The sequence below is a fragment of the Papaver somniferum genome, chromosome 8, assembly GCF_003573695.1.
Source record: "Papaver somniferum cultivar HN1 chromosome 8, ASM357369v1, whole genome shotgun sequence".
Lineage (NCBI taxonomy): Eukaryota > Viridiplantae > Streptophyta > Magnoliopsida > Ranunculales > Papaveraceae > Papaver > Papaver somniferum.
Window position 1 is genome coordinate 3936357 of NC_039365.1, and position 25863 is coordinate 3962219.

At 35.5% G+C, this 25863-nt stretch overlaps 2 protein-coding genes and 1 long non-coding RNA gene across 11 annotated transcripts; 1 reads left to right on the top strand and 2 right to left on the bottom strand.

The window, feature by feature from the left end:
• Positions 1-718: 718 nt before the first annotated feature.
• Positions 719-4719, bottom strand: LOC113304247 (bifunctional 3-dehydroquinate dehydratase/shikimate dehydrogenase, chloroplastic-like). Of its 2 annotated transcripts, none has more exons than XM_026553313.1 (6): positions 4580-4719; positions 4226-4458; positions 3018-3123; positions 2711-2929; positions 1394-2369; positions 719-1304 (listed from the first exon to the last, which is right to left on the bottom strand). In XM_026553313.1, the coding sequence occupies exons 1-6, from the start codon at positions 4598-4600 to the stop codon at positions 1264-1266; spliced, it is 1596 nt and encodes a 531-aa protein (XP_026409098.1). In that variant the 5' UTR covers positions 4601-4719; the 3' UTR covers positions 719-1263. The 2 variants fall into 2 exon arrangements, with proteins under 2 accessions (XP_026409098.1, XP_026409097.1); XM_026553312.1 differs by having other exon boundaries at positions 2702-2929.
• Positions 4720-12340: 7621 nt separating this feature from the next.
• On the top strand, positions 12341-16646 carry LOC113303750. Of its 8 annotated transcripts, none has more exons than XR_003337740.1 (7): positions 12341-12554; positions 12632-12745; positions 12830-12886; positions 12971-13045; positions 14564-15801; positions 16121-16212; positions 16365-16616. It is a non-coding gene; the product is annotated as an uncharacterized LOC113303750 (long non-coding RNA). The 8 variants fall into 8 exon arrangements; XR_003337738.1 differs by having other exon boundaries at positions 12359-12554; positions 12971-15614; positions 15731-15801; positions 16365-16646; XR_003337744.1 differs by having other exon boundaries at positions 12359-12554; positions 12971-15247; positions 15393-15801.
• A 2978-nt stretch (positions 16647-19624) lies between these two features.
• Positions 19625-24424, bottom strand: LOC113306900 (acyl-CoA thioesterase 2-like). Its single transcript, XM_026555818.1, has 16 exons — positions 24212-24424; positions 24053-24120; positions 23876-23957; positions 23629-23675; positions 23413-23535; positions 23198-23275; positions 22887-22974; positions 21971-22083; positions 21743-21805; positions 21600-21655; positions 21087-21191; positions 20913-20969; positions 20672-20773; positions 20237-20285; positions 20010-20078; positions 19625-19900 (listed from the first exon to the last, which is right to left on the bottom strand). The coding sequence occupies exons 1-16, from the start codon at positions 24318-24320 to the stop codon at positions 19823-19825; spliced, it is 1287 nt and encodes a 428-aa protein (XP_026411603.1). The 5' UTR covers positions 24321-24424; the 3' UTR covers positions 19625-19822.
• Positions 24425-25863: the final 1439 nt, after the last annotated feature.

Genomic DNA, 25863 nt, shown 5'->3' on the forward strand with positions numbered 1-25863 from the left:
AATCTCTGACCAGGCAAATCTATCACGGAGGAGTAATTTACAAGCAAAAGATTGGGATATCAAGTCAACATTGACATTATTTCTTTCGGTGGTCATTCATTTGTGCTGACTAGCAGCCACTAGATTGCTGCCTCAGTTCTCATCATTTTTTTTTTACTGTTTTACTTTGGAGTGCAGCAGCCCATGCTCTCATCATTCTTTTTATATTTTGGAGTCCACCAGCCCAAGCTGCCATCATTTCTTTTTTTTTTACTTTGGAGTGGTGCAGCAACCGGCACACGTTTTTCACCTTTGAGCAGGAAAAAAAAAATATATCTAGAATGCGAATTGCCGAGGAAATGAACTGTGAATGCGAATTACCGACGAAATAAACCGTCACGAAATCCGCTTGTTTACTTTTTGAATGTTTTAAAAGAATATTTTGTGTTTACCTAACCTCCTGGTTCAACCAGTCAAGAGGCATTTGCTTTCAACGATCAGCAGTCTAAAAATAATAATAATCTAAGTCAACCAGCTATCATTCAGTCAAGAGGAAATAATAATAATATACCTATGTAAGTTTAATAAAAGAACAAGTCGTTTTTCTGTGATAAAATCAACCTAGGAATCGTCTTACAAGTAGGAAATAGCTAAGAAAAAACTGGAAAGTCACAAGGTCAAGATTTCAACCCTTTCTAAATTCTAAATTAGTACCTACCACCTATTTACACATTCAAAGTTCAAACCACAAGCGAACCACCCCCTTAAATGCAGAGACAGAGAAGTCTATCAGTACATACCCAATGGGAAGAATTTTTACTTCATTCATTTTACAACCTGAACTCATTCAATGCCCATGACATTTAGCAATTCAAGAATCAAAATACAGAAACTTATTAGATATTACATCTCTGACTCTGCTACAAAAGCTTCTGACAAATTTTCCCGGTCAAACAATAAAGCTTCCAGAACTTGATAGATATTACAAAAACAAAAGCTTACAACAAACTTGCTCTCTAAACAAATTCGCCCAATCAAATACAAAATCATGAAGTTGGATGTTCTGAAATGAAACAAGATTGATGGACCAACTAAGTAACAACACATTGATGTTATCCCTTGTTTCTAAGCAATCGGAATGGCGTTCCTTTCCAACAACACAGACCCACCGAGCAAAAGGCAGACAAGATTTCGGGAAAAAAGTAAGGGGCTTAATAAATACCTTAATTTTCAATTCCATTGGAACTCGAGAACAATCATAGTATGAACAGATCACCTTACTAATTACAGTTTAGACATGGTTTCCCTGAAGAGTTCCTTAGGTGCTGCAGAAAGAAGGATAATGCAAGTGTTAAGACCAAGCGAAATAAGAAAGAGGAGAAAAACAAAAGAACGGGTGGAGATTGGAATTCACCTGGCAATCCAGTGAACCTTTCATACTGTTCGTATGCCTGCCCGATGAACATCTCTACCCCAGTAACAACTGTAGCTCCTGATTCTTCTGCTTCCACCAAGAGTCTTGTCATTTTTGGAGTGTAAACAGCATCAAATACCAGTGCATAAGCACTTAGGGCATGCTTTGGTATGGGTGTTTCTTCAATTTTTGGCTGCATCCCTATAGATGTCGTATTTGCAAGAATCATTCCATCCTCTGGGCGAAAGTTTTCCAATTGAGCAAGAGTAACTGCATCGCCTCCAACCAAATCTGCTAGTTCTTTGGCGCGTTCATAGGTACGGTTGGCTATCACAACTCTTGCTCCCTTTTCCTTTGCACCATAAGCAAGAGCCTTACCTGCACCACCCGCTCCAATGACTACAAACAATTTACCAGCTAAGGGTGAACCACTCCCCTGGTAAATTTTATTTGAACCTCTCAGCCCTTCTTCTATGGCAGAAATGGCACCAATATAGTCTGTGTTGTAACCAATTAACTTCCCATCACTTGGTCTCCTAACAATGGTATTAACAGCACCTATTAACTTGGCAATTGGATCAACCTCATCACAGCATTTAAGTGCAGCTTCTTTGTGAGGAATCGTGCAACTGAATCCAGCAAAATCAGCAGATGCATATGTAGCCAAAAACTTTGCAAGGTCATCCACCAAAAAGGGCACATAAACTCCATTAAAACCAACAGACTTAAAGGCTTTGTTAAACAAAAGAGGACTCTTGCTGTGACCGACAGGCTTCCCAATAATTCCAAATACTTTTGTATCAGGACCTATGTGTCTGAGGTTGTATTTATCCAACAAATCCTTGATTGTTGGTTGCCCGGGAGCTGATACTACTCCCTCTTCAAGAGTACCAAAAGTGAGATATCCACCATATTTAGGACAAAGTAACCGTGAGATCAAACCCTTTTCAGTCATTACCAATCCAATAAATGGAACCTGAAATTCCAATCAATCGGTGAGATTAAGTGTGAAAGCATTCAAGAAAATGCTAAAGTAAGGCAAAATTAACTAATAGAATCCTGCAGTTGGCACCTATCCTGAAAACGACAAAAAACAAAAAAGTTACTAATATGTGGAGATTACCTAAGTGTAAGAGCACATGTACAGAGAAGTAAACTGGTGCATACAAGTTACGATGGAACTTATTGGGCCGTGTATTATTGTTACACTTACTCTAGGTGAATGTTATAAACGGTAAGAAGAAACACATATGACAGTGAGAAAGTTCGCCGCTATAAAAGATTTTCCAATAAAGGATGTGTAGTTACATGGCTTACTTGGGAATGGACTATTATTTGAAACATGCGGGCAACATCTGTGACATCCACGGCAGTTGTTGCAATCTTCACTATGTCAGCACCAGTAGATTGTATTCTGGCCACAAGATCGCCTATTTCCTCAACTGAAGGAGTGGCATGATAGTTATGAGAAGAAACAATAATTTTAGACTTTCCACGCGTCTTCTCATCTAACGAACTAATAAACTCATGCGCAACCTTCAAGACAAAAAGTATCAACCATTATATTGTAATTTAGTAAGCCAGAATGAACATCACAATGGCCAGAGAAATTATTGCTACTAACCTGAAGCTCAACATCAATATAGTCGGCCCCCAGTTCCATGGCGTATTTAAGTACCTCCAGCCGAATGCTATCATGACCTTCAAACTCACCACCTTCCCATTTGGGTCTTCGTAAAACAAACCAATTACATCAGTTACTAAACTATTTTTCTTTTTTAGCTAAATCATCAAATTTATTTCCAAAGAATAACAGAAACAGATTTACAAAAGTTGGAACTAAAAGAAGAAACTAGCCAAAAAAATTACAGAAGCGAACCCAAATAGCTCAACAAAAAGTACACAAACTGAAAAGTAATATTGATGTTTCTGGTTTATAACAAATTGTAAATGAATATATTTCTGATTCACACGATTCAGAACCCAAGTCTACAGAAATTCTGAGCACGATTGACTTTGTGTCAGCAGTGGGTGTTTTATGGAATTGTGCTAATCAAGGTCTATCAGTTTCGCAGCCTAAAGGATTTGGTAGATGTAGTGATACTAGTATTAATGTGAAAGAGAATGTTGTGTTGTATTCAGATAGTCAAACAAATGATAAACAAAATGCTAGTACTACTACTACTATTACAGGTAGAGGAAATGTCTATGTAGATAGCACGGTGACTACCAGATGTTCGTCTAAATTCGAGTTTTGTGCAGGAAATTTCAATGTTTGAATCCTGTTGTGGTCATAATAAGGATAGTCAGTTAAGGAGATATATACATCGTGATAGTTCGTCATTGAATAAGCTAACTAGTGTCGTAATACCATTTGATTTGGGTAGCACATATAAACAAAGATATAGGAGATGCGGCAGCTCAGTTCCAGTCTATGACAGATAGTGAAAGAAATGCTAAACAAAATGCTAGTACTACTACTACTACGGGTAGAGGAAATGTGTTATTTGAACAGCATGGTGGCTACCAGATATTTGTCTAACTCAAAATTTGATTGTTGTACAGGAAATTTCGACAATTGAATCTTGTTATATGGTCATGATAAGGATAGTTTGTTTGGGAGATACATACAGCATCAAAATTGCAAGTTAAATAAACTAGCTAGTGTCACGACACCCTTTGATTTGGGCAATATAGGTAGATGGATGAATGAAAAAGCTGTTGTTTATTTGAAAAATCTGAATACATTGTCCCAGAATTCTAAGTTGAATTTGAAACTCATTCAAACAAATTGCAAGTAAAGTACGTAAAAAGGAAGAGAATCTGTAGTACCTGTATGTGAAAAGAGTTAACATAGTACAATTTTGGATTAGGTTTTGAAGATCTTTACGAGGATGGAGAATTGATAAGTAATCTAATCGAATCTCAACAATATCGACTCCAATTTCTTTAGCTTTCGCCATATCAATAAACATCTGCTCAATTGTTCTCCCCATTATTGGAGCACATACTAGTGTTGAATTTGTTCCCATTCCTCCTCCGCTATTCGTTTCAATACCTGATAACTGAAAATTTCATCACAAAATAAAATTCAATAAAATTCCAAAAAAATCAGAAAAAAAGGGAGAACATTAGGGTGGAGAAGATAAGTTTGAAAGAAGGAGAAACTGAGTAGTGAGATCTTACTGAGAGACTGGTTGAGTCCATTGGAATTGAAGATTTAGAGGAGACTCCGGATTACTGTTTAGGTGAAGAGGAAGGAGAGAGAAAGGTGGCTGCTCCTAGTGAGGGGTTGGTGGATTTTCATAAAATCCGCAATTCCGCGTGGGCTTTCCAATTTTATCCCCTTGGTGCCGGTTTAGACAAGATTGACAAGTTTAGTTGATGTTAGGTAGGAGATCAAAACAGAAGTCCGTTTGGGAACACAATCAACAGTTAACCTTTTAATCGGGGGCGATTGTGTTTGGATACACTGAAAAAGTTTATACTGAAAAGTCATTAATCATGTTAGTAATCAGATTTCAAAATGATTTTTAGAAGCTTGAAAGCAACGGTGCTCGGATATCAAAAGCCGAAGTCTATTCAAGTCGGAATTAAAAACATTTTGCTTCGTAAAATGTTAATTGTTTGCTTATATAAGTCATTTGAAAATTGTACGTATTACTTAAAAAGTTGTTTTTCGATTTCTAGAAGCGAAAAAGTCAGAAATTAGTTTCGGTATACAATTTCAGAATGACTTTCAGAATGAGAAAAGTTAATGACCTGTTTGGATACTATTTCCAGAAGTTACTTTTTGACTTCTGGAAGTAAAAAAATCAAAATTTAGTACATGATTACAGAATGACTTTATAAAACAAGAAGTCCAGTTTTGGTGAAGCAAAAATATTTTGCTTCTAAATTTTGCTTCTGATATCCAAACTTGTAATCTGATGGACCATAAATTCTCAAAATCGAGAATTTTGCAAACAAACACACCATTTATGAAACAAAATAATATATTGATAATAAATAAGGGCAATTCATATGATATGGAGGAAAAATCATCCATAACTTAAGGAGTATCCACATATATGTGGACCCTCAGCAAAGAGTGGAGTTAAAACTCACTATGGTAAAAAATCAAAAAAATTGATCCATCAGGTTAACAGGTGGCCGGATTCAAAAATATGACATTTTGCATCAGATATACTTGTTCCTGATTTGAGAAAAACACTAAATTGAATGAGTACACTTATAAACGTTCCAAAATGTAATATTTTTCAATCCTTAAACACTAAACTGAATCAGCAACTTTTATACCCGTCACTAATTAATTTCAGCCAAAATAAAAAACTCCATCCAATCATTAAGTGACCGGATGAGAATAAAAAAAAAAATTGATCTGAACACTTAGTGTCTGGATGGGGTATCCGGTCATCCTATGACCAGATGGACTCTCCACAACACCCTCCACACATTTGAGGAGTACTATCTTGACCTCATAAACATATGGATGTTAAAATCACCCATAGTAGCACTTTTTGGTCCATAAGATGTGGATTATCATAAAGATATGGATGACTTTTTGCTCCATAGGAGTTGCCCTAACTCACAAAGAATATTTTGATGTGGATGTTTATTACTACAACTTTGAATGAATTTTTATCACATGGATCAACAAAAATATAAAGTAATCTACTCAGACTACTCTCTATAAAACTTATAAAATGTGTAATTAACTTCAGATGAATATTTTCAAAGTTTCGATTGGACTACTGGTTGTTGCGCTTTAGCCGTCCTAATTAGACCCTCTTGAATCAGGGACACCACAAGCTGTCATCAACAAAAACCAATTTGAACTACTGGTTAAAATCCATGTCAAAGAGTGTTTGGTTGCTTATGTATGCTACAAGTGTATCCTTTACCTTCCCTTTCTGGTTAAACATTCGAGTTGGACAGAATCCATGCGCATTGTTACTAGATGGGCTTTCAATTTGACAAAATATTAATGGAAAATCTTTATATAATATATTTGGTTACTACGAAGTACAAAAAAAAATCAGTCTGACAAAAAAAAAAGTACTTGACACCTACTCAGTGAGTATATTCGGTTACTATGAAGTACAAAAATTATTGATGAGCAATGAAAAGAAACAATGTTAAAAAAAAAAAAACCACTCACATGTTTTCTTGTTTGTTGGGTACCATGGCATTCAGTAAGGGACTCACTGCTTCCAACGGGTTCATCACCCTTCATTGGAGTATATTATTTTAGAATTGTTTTTTATGTTGTCTATTTAGAAATACTCTATGGAGTATGGACATGCAATCAAGAGAACCCAAAGGTTTTTGTACTTCCTCCGCAACTGTTTGTAATGGTTTGAGAGTATCTTTGCCTAGACATAAACTCCCACCTTACACCACCTTCCCTAACTTCATACATACTAGATACCACAAATTCTTTGGTCCTTGAAGCTTCATAAGCCAAAGGAAACATATCTCATAATCTTATTTCATCAAGCCAAAAATCTTTCCAAAATCTAGTTTCCTTACCTGCTCCAATATTAAATCTAATACTTTTGTTGAAATATTCAATCTCTTTATAGATACTACACCACAAGATACCACCTTTCGATCCTTTGGATTGGAGAGTTTCCCAACCGGTAAATGTTTCTCCAAATTTTTCAACTATGATCTTCCTCCACAACCCATATTTCTCTACGCCAAAGCGCCACCACCATTTTTTGAGCAAACCCGAGTTCACTTGCTTAGTTCTTCTTATACGTACCAAGACCACCTTTTTCTTTTGGTGTAGAAGACAATTTCCAACCAATATTGTGAATTTTTTTCTTATTTTGATCATCCCATAAGAAATTTCTCACAACTTTATCAATTTTCTTAGTTATGGAGCAAGGATCAACAAAATAGAGAGATAATAAATGGGAAGACTATTTAAAACGCTTTTGATGAGAGTTAACTTACCTCCTCTTGATATTGTTTTTCCATTCCTGGAAGTAACTCTTTTCCCACAAATTTCAAGTGTTTTTTCCCATTTTTGAGTGTCTCCTACTTTGTCTCCTAAAGATGGGCCAAGATATATGCTAGGAAAACTCGCACACTTGCATCATAGCATGTTAGCATAATTTTCAACTTCATCCTCAACTGCGACCCCAAATAATCTACTTTTAGAGAGAATTTATCTTCAAACCCGAAGTTAACTCGAAACAAATAAGAAGGTAACGAATGACATCATCTTTCTCAACATAAAACTTAATTTCACCAATAGTAGTAAAAAGAAAAGGAGAAATAGGGTCCCCTAGATGAAGTCCTTTTCACTACCAAAGTAACTGAAAGACAATCCATTAACAAGAACCGAGAATTTAAAGAATGTCAAACAATTTCTAATCCAATCCCTCCAAACAACAACAAACCCCATTTTGAATAAGGCTTCATTTAAAAAATTCTAGTTCACATTATCAAACACCTTTTCAAAATCAAGCTTGCAAACCAACCCCAGTAATTTTTTGACGAAGTTTAGAATCCACATACTCATTTGCTATCAATACTTGATCAAGAATTTGTCTTCCTTTGGTAAAAATAGATAGAGTTGTTGAGATTAGAGTAGGAAGGTATACTTTTAAATGCTCCTCCAAAACCTTATAAACGATTTTGTACATAATCTCAATGAGGCTAATAGGACGAAAATCTTTCACTTCCTCTACACCCGTCTTCTTAGGGATAAGCGCAATAAAATTGTTTTTCAATGACGAATTAAGAAAATTGTAGTCATGAAATTCTTCTAAAACCTTCATCAAATATTCTTTTCGGAAATCCCAACAAACAACAAAGAACTTCATAGGAAATCCATCCGGACCCGGAGCACTATCAGTTCCCAAATCTTTAATTATATTCTTAACTTCTTCTACACTAAAAGGTCTCTCTAACCAAATACTTTCATTCTCATCAATACGCTTTAGACACATATTTTTGATTCTTGGATGATTGTTTGAAGTTTCTTGAAACGCTAACTCAAAATGATTTGCAATACCCATCTTGATTTCTTCCTTATTTCTGGTCTAACGGGCATTGATACCAAGGTTATTGATGTTATTAAAAGTTTTATGACCTTTCACCACTCAATGAAAATGTTTGGTGTTACGATCGCCATCTAAAATATCTAATTCTGGACTTTTGTCTCAACATTATGTTTTAACGACGATGAGACACCTATAAATCCACTTTAGTCGTCGCGAGCATGTCTTCTTCAACTTCGATAAGACCCTATCATCATCTAGATCGTCCAATTATTTCAACTTGGTGAGAGCCATGTCTAAAGACCTATCAATGCTCCCAAAGATATCTATATTCCATACCTTCAACTTCTCCTTTAAAGCGTTTAACTTCTTTAAAAAACATTCACCCGTCGTACCTACAAAAGAAAGGGACTCCCACCATTATTTCATTAAACCTTCCATATTTATTTTTCTAACTACATTTTCTGGCCTTAGGTCTTGCTTCACAAGTTCAATATGATTAACTTTGCTTTTCAACTAACTGCATTTATATAGTCAGTTCTCTTCTAAAGGTTTGGCGACATAATCGCAAGGAAATAAATATCCAACGGATACAAAAATCAAAACAGAATATTCTTCGTATGGCTGAATGTCATACTTCAATTTCTCTTGGCTCATAAAGCACTTAAAGGGAAAAACGACAGACAAAGACTTACACGTGGTCCAAACTGAGCAATGTTGACTTCGAACCCATTTTATGACGAGGATTCAAGCTTATCTTACTAATATAAAGAAAAGAAGGATTTTAGGTGAAGCCTTCTTTTTGGTTGGTCACAAAAAGCCAAAATAGTTTGGTGTCACCCTGATATTACTAATATGACCTTAAATATTAACTACTACTATGCATTTGTATTCAAGGGTGAAAACGTACATTGGATCAATGTTTGTATATTCACAAGAATGTCATTGTTTTAAAGATAGATTAAAAAATTTAAAACACAAATAACTTTACATATCGGATTTTTACAAAATTAGTATATTTGGAAAGCTCTTTGAATTATCTACCTAATGAGTACAAACAAGAATATTTTTATTTTAAGAATTTTTTTTCATTATTATCATATTTGGTATTGTTAAAAAGTCCAATTCAAGCATGTGCATCGCACATGTGGCCTTACTAGTATAAAGAAATATAAGATATGAAATATAGGACACCACACATCATCCATCCAACATAGCCATATGTACATGATTTAATAGCGTTGTGCAATACTTTTCCACGAGCAATATATCCATTCAATCATACTGCACAATTTTCCAAGTTTTAAGTTGTAGTGAGGGATTTAACTCACCTATGTAATGCTTGGTCATCAGAAAGCGTTCCCTTTTCTTTGAACCAGAATCTTGTACTGCAATTGTTCAGTAGATGCAAAAAGACAATTTCGCTTAAGAAGTTGTTTTCGAATTTTAGGAAAAAAATTCAGAACTTAATATCTATAATGAAAAACGGGATGGGTTTTGAGCCACCGACGGTTAGATAATATTTAAGAGAGAAACAGATGATCCAACCATCTCAATCTCATCCTATCAATAGACGTCTGGAGGTCGTCGTGTTTGTAACCTCTTTCATTCATTATGAATTTAATAATTAGTGGGTATGTAACCTCTTTCGTTATAAATTTAATCTAATAATTGGTGGATCATCTCATAACTCAAGATGTTAAAAGGGATACTGAACGATAAACCAAATAAAAAAAATATGTGCGTCGTATCTATTACGATTACAAATAAGATAATAAGATATTTTAGGATCATAATAAACCCGGTAATAAAATATGTATACTCCAGTTTTGAGGGGGTTCAATTGGCATTCTTAATACATGGTATCTATAGTGATACTGCAGTTTTGTTAATTACAAAAAATTTAATTTATGGACATAACTCAAATTATAAAAATGCCAAATATGTTATATTTGTGTACAAGTTTGATGGGAAGCGAATCATCTTAACTAAGGAACTTGGTTGTTGATTTATAGTTGAGGTATATGGGTTAATTTTCTGTGTATGAAGATTTTTGTTTGATACAAGTTTCTAAATTGTTTATGAATTTATTTTTTTTCGAAAAAGAGGCGAACCTCATACATTAAAACAGATTTAGGATTGTTACAGGATTGACTTTAGAGATTACAATCATGACAACGTTTTCAAAGGCAACATATTCAAAGATTAAGCTACCAACATCATCAGTACTCAAGACTCTCCACAAGTTAGAGAATTCCACCATTACAACTATCAAAACCATCAAATGTCAAATACAGATAGACTGAACTGGGTTAAATGGACAAATTTGGATTGGTATAAACAAAACCAACCAATTTTACATTACTGCAAAATGCAGAGATGTTAAGGTCAACAGGTGACCCATCCATTTCTCAAGGGTTTTCATAACTAAGTTAAATGGCCATTTTTGGGTTGTAGAAGACAACATCAAACAATTTAACAGCGCTTCACTAGGTAGGAAAGTTAGGATCAGCAAATGACCCATCCATTTCTCAAGATTTTCCATAATAAAGTAACAAACTAAAATTAAAATGTAGCAGAAAGCAACAAACTCAATCTGAATCGGTCTTCGGCGATCTGAAACGGTCTGAACCGGTTAGGTATGCTCTGAATCGGTCTGAAGTAATGTCTGAAGTGGATTTTGAGTCTCAGTGACTGGTGTTGCTGAGGTTGATGTTATTGTTGCTTTTGTTGTTGTTGATGTTGATGTTGTTTTAGCTTTCGTTCCTGCTGTTGTTAAAGTATTCAATGCTAGTCTTGTTCTTGCTGAAGTTGATGTTTTTTGGGAAACAACCTCTCCATTTGAGCTAACCAACATCATGATGTGACGAAGCAATAACAGATCTGAAACGGTCTGAACCGGTTAGTTATTGTCTGAATCGGTCTGAAGTAGTGTCTGAAGTGGCTTTTGAGTCTCAGTGACTGGTGTTGCGGAGGTTGATGTTATTGTTGCTTTTGTTGTTGTTGTTTTTGTTGTTGATGTTGTTTTAGATTTCGTTCCTACTGTTGTTGAAGTATTCAATGCTAGTCTTGTTCTTGTTGAAGTTGATGTTCTTTTGGAAACAACCTCTCCATTTGAGCGAACCAACATCATGATGTGACGAAGCAATAACAGATCAAACAACAAGATTATGAAACAAAATACCCTAATAAGAAACCCCAAAGATAACATGACTGATAAACAAGAAAACTTAACTAAAAAGACCCAAAACCTAAAAATAAATTAAAATCCCTAAAAAGTTCGCTGAAATCAGAGATTCGAAAGGCCAAGAGATAGATCCAACCCCAAACAAGGAAAACAACAAAGGAATTAGGATCAAGGATGATAGAAAATCTGGTGGAAGAAAAACCCTAAATCTAGCAAATAAAAACTAAAGAAAACAACAGAAAAGGGTAGAGAGGGGTGGTATATATATTGATGAGTTAATTGTTTGTGATGATCTGCTTAGATTTTCCCCCATGGGAACAAATATGAGCAGGAGGCGATTAGGGTTCGAAGGTTTCTTTTATCTCAACGGAGGAGAAAAGAGAGGAAAGAGAACTGGAAATAATTTGAGTAATCGAAGGTTTCCAATTACTCAAATTGTTTATGAATTTGAGTAATTGGAAAGAAAAAATAATCAACAATCTCAATATCAAATCATGTCAGTGCACTACACCAAATATGGGGTTTAGCAACTCAGATTCGCAACAGTTTGAAACAGTTATGAAACTCGGAACTGTTTGATACAGTTGCGATTCGCAACTACATCCAGTTGTACGCGTGTGGAAAACTAGTGTGGTTGCCTACACTTTTAGCTGACTCGGTCTAGTTGGTTATTCAGCCCAATCAGATCAAAACTGACTCGGCATAATATTATTATCAAAAGAAATCTCTTCTCTCATTCTCACTTCCTTTTCTTCTTCTCTTTATCCAGCAAAACCCTAGCTCTGCGGCTGGCTTCGCTCACCACCACCACCACTGAATCTCTTCTCTTTCATTCTCTCTATACGAAAATATTCTTGAATCTATATATTTGATCTTTGTCAAGTAAAAGCCTAACGCCGTTGTTGAGGACGATTTGAATCACAAAGAAAACTGCAACTGAGGAGTTATTCGATATTATAAGGTTAGGGTTTTCAATCTTACAATCCCTAGTTTGATTTCTCTGATTGATTTAATTTAGTGTATGGATCTTTGTTACAGCGTGGTTAGGGTTTTCAATCTATCGAGGAGTCGTCTTCATCAAACCTATGATAATGGTAGAGATGATACGTCACTTCAATCAGATGTTTAAGGGTTCAAGTTTCTTAATCAACGGTAAGCCACTTCAAATTTCAATATATGTTTAGTTGCTACTATGTATTGATTTTTAATTAGGGTTTTGATTTCTCTTCTTGCCAGAATTCTTCCTATGGATTAGGTTTTCAGAGTACAAGACTTCATCATGGCAATTCAATGGTTGGTATTGTGCATCTTCTCATCTTGTCGGTTTGTTTTTTTTATTTTTGTTTAATTGATTGTCTGTATTTTTTCTTTATTCAGGCACCAAAGAATACAAAGGTCTAGCTCCCTCAATTTTCAAAGCCAGCTAAATCTGGTGGTGGTAAACAATAGAAGGTCAATTCATGATCCTCAAACTTAAATATATATATTGGGTTCTTCTTTTATGTTGGAACTAATTTGTTTTATTTTTTTAATGAATTGTTTTGTTTTTGGATTTGTATATAAGTGGAGCAAAGGTTAATATCATTCTATTGTCTAATAAAGCTAAGGTTTGATCTGTGATTTTGCTAAGATTTCTGTGAATTCATCACTTCAGCTGGTTTAATAAATAGTATGCCTTTACTGAATATGCCTTTACGTTTCACCTTTAATACCTGAATTTACAATTTTGGTTCTCTAGAAGGGCCATCATTTATTAGTGAAGTTATGTTTACAAGATAGGGAGTTGTGGGAAATCTCATGTTTTTTCTTCTTCTGAAAGGGTTATGGTAGGAATACCTGGATTTCTTTAGTGTTGTCTTGTTGATTAATATTTCAACTATGTTTGAAACCTTCTCTCTAGATATGTCGTATATTCTAGAAAATTGATTTCTTTATAAGCTGTAGTATGTTATATTGATTGAGTTCAATCATTTATATTCAGTTTAAAGTGTTTCTTATTCGTTCATGCTTTTGTGATTGTTGTTAGCTAGGCTTGCTTGCTGTCTTTCATCTCAAAATCTTTTGGTTATGTTGCTTCATCCCAAGTCATAATGTTTGGTTTTGTTTTTTTCATTAGTTTTATGCCTCTCCCAGTCACCATGTACTTATTGGCCATATATGAAACTAATTGACATACGATACTTGAGTCTCTTTCTATGTCAAAGTATACATTCCCGCTTAAGTTTTATCTCAGTGTGTTGTTAGAGCCACATTTCTCAATATCCTACCACAGTGAGGATAACAATTTGATTATCTGGTATTTGTTCAGTCTGATACACATAAAGAACGAACGCAATTTTTATGTGCTTCCCAATAAATTAGTTTTTTCAATATTTCTGTCTGTTCTAGGGTTTTTAATTTAATCTGCTAAGCACCTATTTTGTTATCCTTGTTTAGAGCTTCTGCAAGTATTATGTCGGCTTTCTTCGTTGCTTCTGATGGTATCCTCTTAGAGATATCCATCAGGTAGAGTTGACTCGTTTGGTTGATGGTGATGACAACACTGTTGCAAGTACTTCAGCGATGAATGTCAGCTTATAATATATCTCAGTCACTTTTTTTGTAGTCGTACCTAGCTAGTGCAGGATAAGATCGAATAGTGCAAGTGGTGGCATCATACCTGCAATGGTACTACCTGCGATTATAAATTCATTTCAGTGATTTGATTCAATGATGATATGATCATGTCACTCCCTTTATATTTTGTTCTTTTGCACAAATGTAACATAATTTTTTTTGTCATTCTCTAGTAATAAAAAGAAGGGAAGCATTATCTCATTCTTTTCAGCATATGTTATCTCATTTTTCAGCAAATGTACTTTCGTTCATTAGCTATTCAGCGGATTTATGTACATTAATTTGTTTTCTAATATGACTTATCTATGCCTTTCTTATTCAAAGTTATACATGACGTTCTTTCTTTTTTTGCAGTTTACATTCGAATTGCTGAGAGATTCTACACTGATATTGCAGTTGATTGACATGGATGTTGTGTCTTGCAAAAATGTATCACTTTCACTGCAGGTGGACTCCAAGAAAAATTGGTAGCTGAAATTTGTGTGAACGACGTATTCCTTGCGCAGGATGCATTTGGGTAGTTTCTTAAAACAAGCTCAGCATACAACCATTTCTGTGTTTCTTATGTTAATTTTTGATATGCTAATATTATGGGTATTTTCTTTCTACCTCACAAAGTAGAATTTTTCTTTCCATCTTCATCTCGCTCTTGAAATTTTGCTCATACCTTTTTGTTTATATCTCCTTCTCTTGCTTTCTGTCCATTCGCTTACATTTCCTTTTTTTTTTTTTTAGTTTTATGTCGACCATTAAGAACTGATATTCCAGGTTATCCTGCACGTAGGAGTCACTCCGAATTTGTTAATGGATTCGGTCTCTTAGCTCTGAAACGTATCGACGGAGGGTAGTTAATTACTTCAATCCACTATTCCTTTTTTGAGAATTAACTCTTTTTGGTTGATTTGTTGTAGTTAAACTCTTCTGCAATGAAGTTCTTTCATTGAGTTCAATTGTTGATTTCCTTTTTGTTTTTCTTACATCGCTGCTATGATGAATAAGCTTTGGCAACTAAATGATGGATAAGCTTTGGCAGCGAAGGTTTTGCACAAGTTAAAACCTGAAACTTTTCATATGTGCTCGCATACCATTTTGATAAAATTCATCAACTGAAAAAAAATTTGATTTTTTATCTGCTATACTATTTATATTAACTTTCCTCTTTACATGTCATGACTTTTTGCAGGTTAATCAAAAAACTATGTATTTTAACTTTTTAAGTCATCTATGCCCCATACCTGCGGATACGTGAGTTGGAAAAAAAAATTGAACCTCCTCTTGTTATCTTATCTGTTACTTGCCTTAGTAGGGTCACTAGATTTTGGGTTTCACAGATTCTGAGATAAGATTTCTGAATAAAATTGAGAATGTAGAATATGAGAAGCTCACTCTTAATGTTTCTCTGATTGTAAGTTCTCTCTAATCGTTGTTTCATTTTTTTAAGTTTCTTATTTCTTAAACAAAAAACCTTCAAGTATACCTTGTTTATGGAGTCTGACCTTCAGTTTTTTGTCTACTTGCGAGGTATTATGCTTAATGTTTATTTTTGCTTAGTGAGAAGTGAACTGCAGTAGGATCGGCATAAACCTGTGCAGGTATAATTCCTTTTTACGCTTCTGAATTCATTTTTTAGAGTCATTAAATACAACTCTATGTTTAAACTGAAAAAATTGAGTTTCTTTCCATATCTTATCCGAGTTTCCTATTTGCCTTGAATAGTCTATATGTAAATAGAGATGTGACCTGCAGTTAATGTTTCGCATCTGTTAAAAATGTTCTCAGCTCTTGGTTATTTCCTTTGTCAGTTAGTTGAATTGTCATTTTTTTCTACTTCAGTGGAGTTTGAATTTGTTTTTCTTCGTAATGCTGGATGTGTTATGGATTGTATCTCAGGAATGGATAATTTTTGTGCAGGTTCTCTTGGGTATCACAGATTCTGAGTTGGGTCTTCTAGATAAAGTTGAGGATGTAGAATATGAGAAGAGCACTGTTAATGCTTCTCTGTAGTAAGTACTCTTTAATCACTGTTGCATTTTTTCAGTTTCGTATGTCTTAGACAAAACCTTCAAGTATTTATTAGGAAATGAGAATAAAACAACTTAGGAAATGACTATGTTTAGTTACTTACATATCCTTTCTCATTCTTTATAAATTGCAGACGATGATATGCTTGCTTGTCGAAGAATTGCGAGTGTAGAAATTTATACTTGTATGTTATGATACACAAATGTTGTGGTGTGTAAATGGGTAACAATAGTGTATCGTAGAGAATTCTTGTATGTTGTGAATGTTTTTCTAAAAAGCTTAAAGCTGAACTCTGTTTAAGAAAGTAGGTACTGTTGCAGGTATCCTCATTTTGACCAGGCCAAAATTGACCTGGAACTATATTTTTGATGTTACAAAAAATTTGCAACTATGCATTCTGTTGCTAATTTTATACCAAAACTATTATAGTCGGATCGGATAACATTGTCCGTTCTTTAAGAAAACTGGATAAAAATTTCGTAACTGTTTCGGATAACTGCTACGTACATACAGTTTAAGAGTTGCAATAGTGTCGAACTGTTGCGACATCAGCTGGTCGCAACAGTTTCAATCTTTTACGAAATTTTTGCGTCGCAACAGATTCCAACAGCTCAACCGAATATTTGCAACGCAAAATTGTAGCCGTTGCGAAAAACTACAACATCGACCCCGTTTTGCAATTGCCATTTGATGTTGCTAAACGTTAAATTTGGTGTAGTGGTGCCGTTATGGCACGAGTTATTTTTAAGTATACAATTTCATAACAACTTCTAAAAACAGAAAAGTTAATCTTTCATGAACCTTCCTAATTTGGTAATTTGGGATGGCATTTTATTTGGGGCCTGCTACTACGAGAAAAAACAGATATTTCGAAGTAAAATAGAAAACCCTTTATCCAACTATTTTACTTAATGGTTAAGTTAACCCTGATTAATTAGGGTTAATATGGGTGATTAATTGATGTTTAATCATGTTAACCTAGAAACCAACTAATCTTGGTTCATCATCAAAACATTAAAAATATATATATATATATATATATTAAAAAAACTCAACCCAGAATTAGTACACGTTCATGCACTTGTAAACCGATTCTAGGAATCGGTTTATAAGACTTAGAACATAGACCAATTGTATAATTCAAGAGTTTTTCTGTGATTTTGTTTCACTAGAATCGGTTTACATAAATGCCCACGTAAACCGATTATAAATCTGGGCATTTCTTCGATTGTTTTGCTCATAACTTATTCGTCCGGTGTCGAAATGACCTCATTCTTTTTGCGTTCAACTCGTATTTTCATGCTCAATAATATAGAGATAAAAATTTCAGGGTTTTTGCAAAAATTCAAATATGGTTAATGAATCGGTTGATGTGTGTGTTAGCATAAACAGATTGTGGCTGATGTTCATCACATCAACCCAGAATCGGTTTATGTAGGTGTACCATATCTACCGATTTCGGGGAACATCAACAAAAATCTGTTTACGTTAATGCTTATATCAACCGATTCTGGTTTGGTTTCAGAAAAATTTGATGACAGATTTCAGAGATTCATAATTAAATCATTGATGAATCTCTCTTAAAAGAAACAAATTAAAGGGATTTAACTTAATCGCTCGAATTAGTTTGTCGCTTAAATGTTGTCCGAGAACTAAAAAATGGAGAATTGAATTGTTGTTTTATTACCTTTTAGTTTTTGATTTTAATGGATTGGGTTTTAGTTTTTGATTCAAGATTATTAGATTTAGTATTTGTTTTAGAGTTTGTATAAGGGTAATTTATTATTTTAATACACTTCATATATCTCATATCCTTCTCTATTGGGTGGATGAAGAAATCCATAGGTCCAAATAGATTCCCTAAGCCCCAAACTATGAAGGTTTATGAAGCGAAATGTTTTTATTTCTGACTTTTAGGATTGATTTCTGCTTCTGGTATCCAAACACCCTCAACTAACTTATGACATTTTCGGTTCCAAAAGTTGAAAAGTAACTTCTAAAAGTTTATATCGCGTTTGGATACAAATCTGCTTCTGACTTCTCTTCTGGAAAAGCAGAAGTCAGAAACAGAACTATTTTGCTTTACAAAAAACTGATTTTTCAGCTTTTAGAAGTCGTTCTGAAATATTTAGAAGTCAAAAAGTAATTCTGCATGTGCATCAAAGCCTACTTTTTTGACAAGTAACTTTTTTGCTTCCAAAAAGTTTGAAAAACTACTTCTACTTCAAGTTGACAACGATGAGCTAGGTTTTTATCTACCGTCTAAAACACAAACACAAACGCAATATGAACCCTCAGTTGGCCACCCTAGCTAAATTGATTGTTCTAGGTTTGAAAATCCACTCCAGTTACTGAAATTAGGGCTTCCTTTGCAAACCAAAAACAAGAAGAAATGTTTATGTCGTCCATATTCAGTCAGTTAGTTAGGGTTTCTTTGGTAAGCACACAAAGAACAAGTTTTTCTTATCAACCATCACCATCTTCTAGGAAGCAGCAGGATCATTACCAACATGGTATTCCTGGAATACCCAATGATGGAAAAGTTGTTCTTCTTCAGAATTCCAATAATGGGTCTCAAGTCTATCTTGTTGGAACTATTCATCGCAATAAAGAGACTACTTAAACCGTCAAGAAGGTGATCAATTATGTAAGGCCTGATATTGTTGCGATTGAGTTGTGCTACAGTCGTGGCACTAAATGGCTGCAATGGGCATCTGAAGATGATGGTTGGTCCTCATTGTATGAAAAGTCCAAGAGAGCTCGAGGTAGACTGTCCACAAAGGTTGGTATTTTTATACGCAGCTGTTTGCACTTGTTGCATGGAGAGGTTATACCATCAAATAGTGAATTCAGGGTTGCGATGGAGGAAGCTGCTAGTGTCGGAGCTGGATGTTTCTTCATTGATGAAAACATAAATGTTACTCATCAAAAACTAGATAATTATCTATACTTCGGACTCAATCTTGTATTCCTATGAAAAAGTTCACGAATTCTATAAAGAGATCTTAGAGAAGGAAGGCTATACAAGATCATTGATCCAAATTCTACTTTTGGAAAGATGTTTCTCCAGAGACTTTCAAGGTACTTATGGAAGATAGGGACAAGCATATGTTTATGCAGCTTAGACGTTTTCAAGGAAAAATAGTTGCCGTTGGCGGGATGGGTCATATGGATGGGATCGAACAATTGTGGAAACGTGCAGAGAAGAATGGTGTTGATCGGCAACCTCCTGCGAATCAGAAACGTGAGCTCGCTCTGGGCATGCAATCATGTCCTACTCTTTTTCCCGGGAGAAATGCAGGATATAGATACTGGACTGCTCCAGCCACCTCTTAGTTATACAAGCAGACGCATCCTCGCCTGATTTCGTCTCAGGCATACTTATTACTCTTGTACTTAAAGAAAATATAATATTGATGAAGTAACTCACAAGTCAGAACGAGTATTTTGTTGGGGCTGTTTATTTCTATAACCTTGAATGAATTTTTATCAGGATCAACAAAAATATACAGTAATCTACTCTCTGTAAAAAATATATTTTTATCTACTCACTATAAAAGATATATATGTATTGACTTCAGATGAACGTTTTCAAAGTTTTGATTGGGCCACTGGTTGTTGTGCTTTAGCCGTCCTAATTAGACCCTCTTGAATCAAGGACACCACAAGCTGCCGTCAACAAAAACCAATTTAAAGTACTAGTTAAAATCCATATCAATGGAACAAGGACAGCAAAAGAGTGTTTGGTTTCTAATGTATGCCGCAAGTGTATCCTTACCTGCCCTTTCTTGTTAAACATTCGAGCTGAACAAAATCCACGCGCATTGCTGGCAGATGGGCTTTCAATCTGACAAACCATTATTGGATAATCTTTAGATGATATGAACAGAAACAAAAGTAGTTGACACCTATTCGGTGAACCAGAGTCCAGAGATATACTTGATATTCAAGTACTATGAACTATGAAGTATGCAATCAAGAGATTTCAAAGGTTTCTATAATTACCACGTACAATAACCACTCATCAGCTCGAAAAGACCTATGGAACCACATCCTGGAAAGGAAGAAATGGACGATCAAATTAACAATTACAAAGGTTAGAATTATGGATTTAAATATTATACGTGGAATTTTAATCAAGAATTCCAAAGTAGTTGGTTAGACTAGATGATTAACCCTTCCATATAATTTTTTTTCTAATTATACTATCTGGCCTTAGGTCATCCTTCACAAGTTCAATATGATTAAATTCACTCTTCAACAAACTGCATTTATGTTGTCAGTCCTCCTTTAAAGGTTTGACGACATAATCACAAGGAAAAAACATCCAACAGATGCAAAAATCAAAACAGCATATTCTCTATATGGCTGAATGTCAGACTTCAATTTCTCTTGGCTCATAAAGGACTGAATTGGGACAAATGAGAGATGGAGACTTACGCGTGGTCCAAACTGAGCGATGTTGCCTTCAAACCCCTTTTACGATGAGGATTCAAGCTTATAGAAAGAAATATAAGATCTGAAATATAGGCCACCACACATCTGCAATTCAACCATCCAACATAGTCATATTAGATGTGCATGGTTTAGAAGCTGTGCAATGCTTTTCCACGAGCAACATATCCTTTCAATCATACTACTCAATCTTCCAAGTTATAAGTTGTAGTGAATGATAGCTCACCTATGTAATGCTTGGTCATCAGAAAGTGTTCCCTTTGCTTTGAACCAGAATCTTGTACTGCAGTTGTTCAGTAGTTGCAAAAAAATGTGATACATCTAACTTAGAAGCTAAAGATCCAACAGATAGTCTGCTAAAGAAAAAAGAGACGGAAGAATGCAACAAACCAAGTCTAACCTTGCACGAGTTTTGGTTTGAGCTGTATAATTAGTTGGCTCGCAAAATCTGATATCTACAGGCCAAGGAATGAACTTCATTGTAGCCACCCTGTTCCGATAGTTCCTGTTGCTTCATTAAGTTAGAAACTTAGGACTTGGAAATTTCAATAACAGAAAGGAAAATATACATACATATTGGTGAACAACACAAAGTGACCACATCTGTGTGCATCTTAATATTTACATGGTATCTCCAAAGTTTGTAGCTGTGTTAATCTAAAGTGTAGGAGCCTCTAAGAGGCAGATGTTCAATAAGATGCAAATGTGAAGTGATTTCTCAAGATTCACACACTGTAGCATTAAATGGGTCTTCGTTCAGAGATAGCAAGTTGTAAGCACTATCAGAGAAAATTACTGGTTTATGTACTCTATGCAGTACGAGATTCGTAGAATTCTAAAATCAACCAACTATTACACAGGCTAGAATGTGTGAAAAGAATAAATCATACATCAAATCTTAAGCATATCAAACCTGGGAAGACGGGGATCAAAAACTTGTCTCTCCCGCAGTTCCTCCATCGACAGAAGCTGGAGAGAAACATTGAATTTCAGTCAGACAAGAGGAAACGACTCGGGTACTTAAAAAGGACAGAAAGAGCAACGAAGCACAGTTACCATCTCTGGGGCAGGAGCAGATGGCATTGTAACTTCTTGGTGTTCAAACCCGTCTTCCTCTTTCTGTAAAACAAATACAGCTAGCCAATTAATACAACCGAAAATGTGCTAGCATCTACTCAGATGCCTCTGCTCTCAATACCGGTATCGTACATATGCAGTTTTTTGTGGAAACATTAAAATTAAATTTTAGAAACAACTGTCAGAAATTTGGGCAAATGTTATTACTTGAAAAGAAGCGAGCAAAGTGAATATGACATTTCCCTTTTGCAAAGCATCTACTCGTCGAGTAGCAAAGCTATTCCCATCACGCAGACGATGAACTTGATATACAATTGGCACTGCAAAATTGTGTGTTTAGATTATATAATCGTACGAAATACTTCTTGCATCCCGAAATAATAATATGTAATGTGCATTCAAAATGCAGTTCCTATGCACATCAACAGAGAATAGCACGACCTACTAATCAACAAGATCCAGACACTTAGACGAGGTAATAACCTTCTAATGAGCCAATTACAGTTCATGAATACTCTTATGTCACATGCAACTCTTACAAAACCAGATTTCAAATGATGATCTATTGGTTTCAGAGTATGTATAAGTATTGCTTCATGGTTATACTGTCACTCCCTGCACAATGTTTCATCCATTATTAAAACTAATAATTTGGTCTCAGTGATTACTGAGGCACTAGTGGCATCTATCTGTTGTCCTTTAAATGCCACCACTAGCATGCCCAGTTGGAAAATCCCATATAACCATTATGGTGCTCCCACAAACTGAAAGCTGAGTACTTGGATGGCGTGCCTTTTCCACCATAATGTTCTATCAAATTGATCAGAACGGGTTCATCCAACATATGAACCGATATTTCAACATCATATGCTTATTTTAAAATATGTTCCTCTTTTATTTGTTCTCTTTCTCTGTTAAAACTAGTATTACAAATTTGAATGACTAGTATCTATCAACAGGGCATGTATGTGTTCTTTGGATTCTGAAGATGCCTGTGACACTTATATCTGAGTCCGACACCAACATACGTTTCTGTCAATTGACAAGTACAGCCTCAAGATGTAAAGTAATAAAACTGATTATGTAAACCACTAAAAGGATCCAAGGAGTATGATCAACTTACTGCCAAGATCACCAGCAAGTAGAAAATAACTGTGCAAACTGTGAAGAAGCTTACGGCAATCAACAGTCTTTGATGCTGCAGCTAATGCCTGCAAATGAACCGGCACAATAAATCACTGATTTAGGACACTAAAGCCTCGGATAATATGAAGTGCATGACAAAATCAATGTGTCTAAAATAACAAGATGAAGGATATGCTCGGAACAACAATCCTTGGCAATCTGTATACCACCAAGTCTCAATAATCGAAATATCTTCAGAACGATAGCAAAATATGACAAGTAAAAGTAAATAGAATGGTAAAAGCATGCCTGGCCAACCAGTTGTCCTCCAAAAACCTGTGCGAACCTTGGAGCATCAGGCAATGTGAGTCCACGAAATATGTTTACCTTCAAAACACAAGGAGACAAACGAGTAACTCATAAGTATAAGATATCTCATTTTGCCCAAGAAGCAGTAATTCTACTTCTGCCACATCTAGTAGAAAATTGAAACATAAAAGCAGCATAGCAAGAGTGAAACATACTTCAATTGGCTCCAAATGCAGTACATGTTCAATCAGTGAGGTCTCGTGATTCTCTTCTGCCCTCCAGATCGATTTCGGTTGCAGCAATGAACTATGCCCTTGTGGCAACACCAAACAAGTTAGCTGCCACCATCAACATCAGTTACCCATTTTAGAAACCACTATCATAAAGTACCTTTATGAAGTTATGCAATTAACGCTATGAAGTACATATACCTTAGTCAAAGCAATTACGTCAACCTGGTGATAAGATGATAAAGTCCCTGTAAAAACCACAATGTCACATTCTCATAAAATAAATGCTTTCTAAGTCAACTAACAATAAAATCAACTGTTTTCCACCTAGAAAGATCGAATACAGCTCATAGCATCACAGCAAAGTCTTAGACATATGAATTCTCCAATTCAAATCCTTCCATTATGGTAGAATAAGACCTAAAATCAGCAAAATTAGGTGTCTCACCATGACCAAAATAATCATATGCTTTCAATTGCATCTCTGAACGATCTTCGCCTTCGACATTCTGAGATCCATGCACCTCAGCCTGCCAAAATAATCATATTCTTTCACTCAATTCTCTAAGAAGAACTTAAACAACACAAAAACAAAATTGAATGAGTTGATTAAACAAATTCTTACCTCTCCTTCCCAAATAAGATAAATTCCATCCCCAATTTCTCCTTCTCTAACAACATATTCACCTGGTTCTGTACACCAAGAATTACCAAAATTCAGTATCAAAATACAAGAATTGATCAAAAATGCAAAAATGAAAAGGAAATTTACTGAAATTCTTACTGTAATGTTTGAATTGAACGACTTTGGCAATCTTATCAAGAGATGAACTCGGTAATCTCTGTAATAATGGAACGTGAGACAAAAACTCGATCACTGATTCTGTACTCATGATTCAAAATTCCGATTTGAGATTTTTCTTCTTCTCTTTTTCTATAACCTAAAACTTTTTGGTTCGGTTTTTTTCCTATGGTTTGGGATTATTATTCATTGGGAAATGATATCTTGTTTTTTATTTTCGGACACGTTTTAATTGAGGGCCTTTATTTTTGAAAGACTGGATGAATTGGACGGTTACGCCGCGTGTAATGCAGTTTTGTAATTGCCACCGGCCACTGACCAGTTTGAATTTTTGGCCGGAATGACATATATCAAAGACTTGTGAAAGTCAAAAATCATATGGAGGACAGTCGTATGGAAGTCTCTGAGTGGGAAACAAAAGTGACTGGAACCAACATGGCTAACTATGACATGGCGGCAAGTGATGCATAATGAGTACGCGTTATAGAGTTGCAGGCAAAGTCAGTATAGCCGTAATGGCGCAATACCAAAGCCATAATAGCAGTATACTGTATAGACTGTCAAGTGCCAAGAATGGTATAACCCTGCAGGGCCAATGAAGTGCAAGAATAGCACTACATTGTAAAGACATTTGACTAAGTAATGAAGCTGGTTGGCCGACACAATGAAGCTTCATTGAGGGAAAGGCAAGACGAAGCCAAAGTTGCAAGATGCAACATGCGGTGTGGCATGTTGGCAAGTGGCATGTTGGCATGTCCATGGAAGTGAGTTAGCTCAAACTCAAGGACGATGCAAGCAAGTAGAATAGACTAAGGATTAGTCTATGCATGAGTTTCAGGCAGGGCCAAAGCTTGGACAAGTGCAAACAAGTTAGTAATGCAAGAGTGGCATTACTATTGTCATGCAAGTTGGCGAAGTGAAGCATATGGCGCCATGAGTAACTAGAGTGAGCTTAAGGAAGTGGCATTGATGCTGGAAGCATAAGAATGGTACGTGCATTAGCTTAGAGCAAGAAGTTGGCAGTGCCAAGATGGTTGAGCATGGAATCAAGGCTAAGTCCAGTAGTGCGCAACAAGTAGTTGAATACAGCTCAAGTGACGGTTGCAAGTTGGTTACGAGCTTCACAAGCATGCCAAACACGCGAGACAAAGAAGAACGATTACAAAGGAAGTTTATAAGCGTGGGAGAAAGGTTCTAACTGCTAGAGAATAGGTTTTGGATGATTGGCGCGAGTTGGGAGAGAACTGGCCAGTTAGCACAGTTATTGGCGGTTACAGAACTGCTTTATGGGACAGATGGTTGTCCCATGCGTGTACAACGGTTGTGCACAGTTTTAGCCAAGAAAAGTTGTTGTATAAATAGTCCTAAGGCATGGAAATTCGGCAGGCTTGCATATGTGAGTGAGAGACTCAAAATAGGAGAGTTTTTGGAAGGTTAAGGCTTGGTTCAAGGTGAAAAAGTTTGTGTAAGTCCCTAAGTGGGCAAGTTTTATATTTCTTCCCTTTGATGCAATAAAATGAGATGATTGTGTCATGATTTAAATTTTCTTGGTTGGTTGATTGTTGTTAGTAAAGTATGGCAAAGATTGAATGCATTATGGGGTGTATTTGATGAGTTTAGAAAAGAGAAAGAAG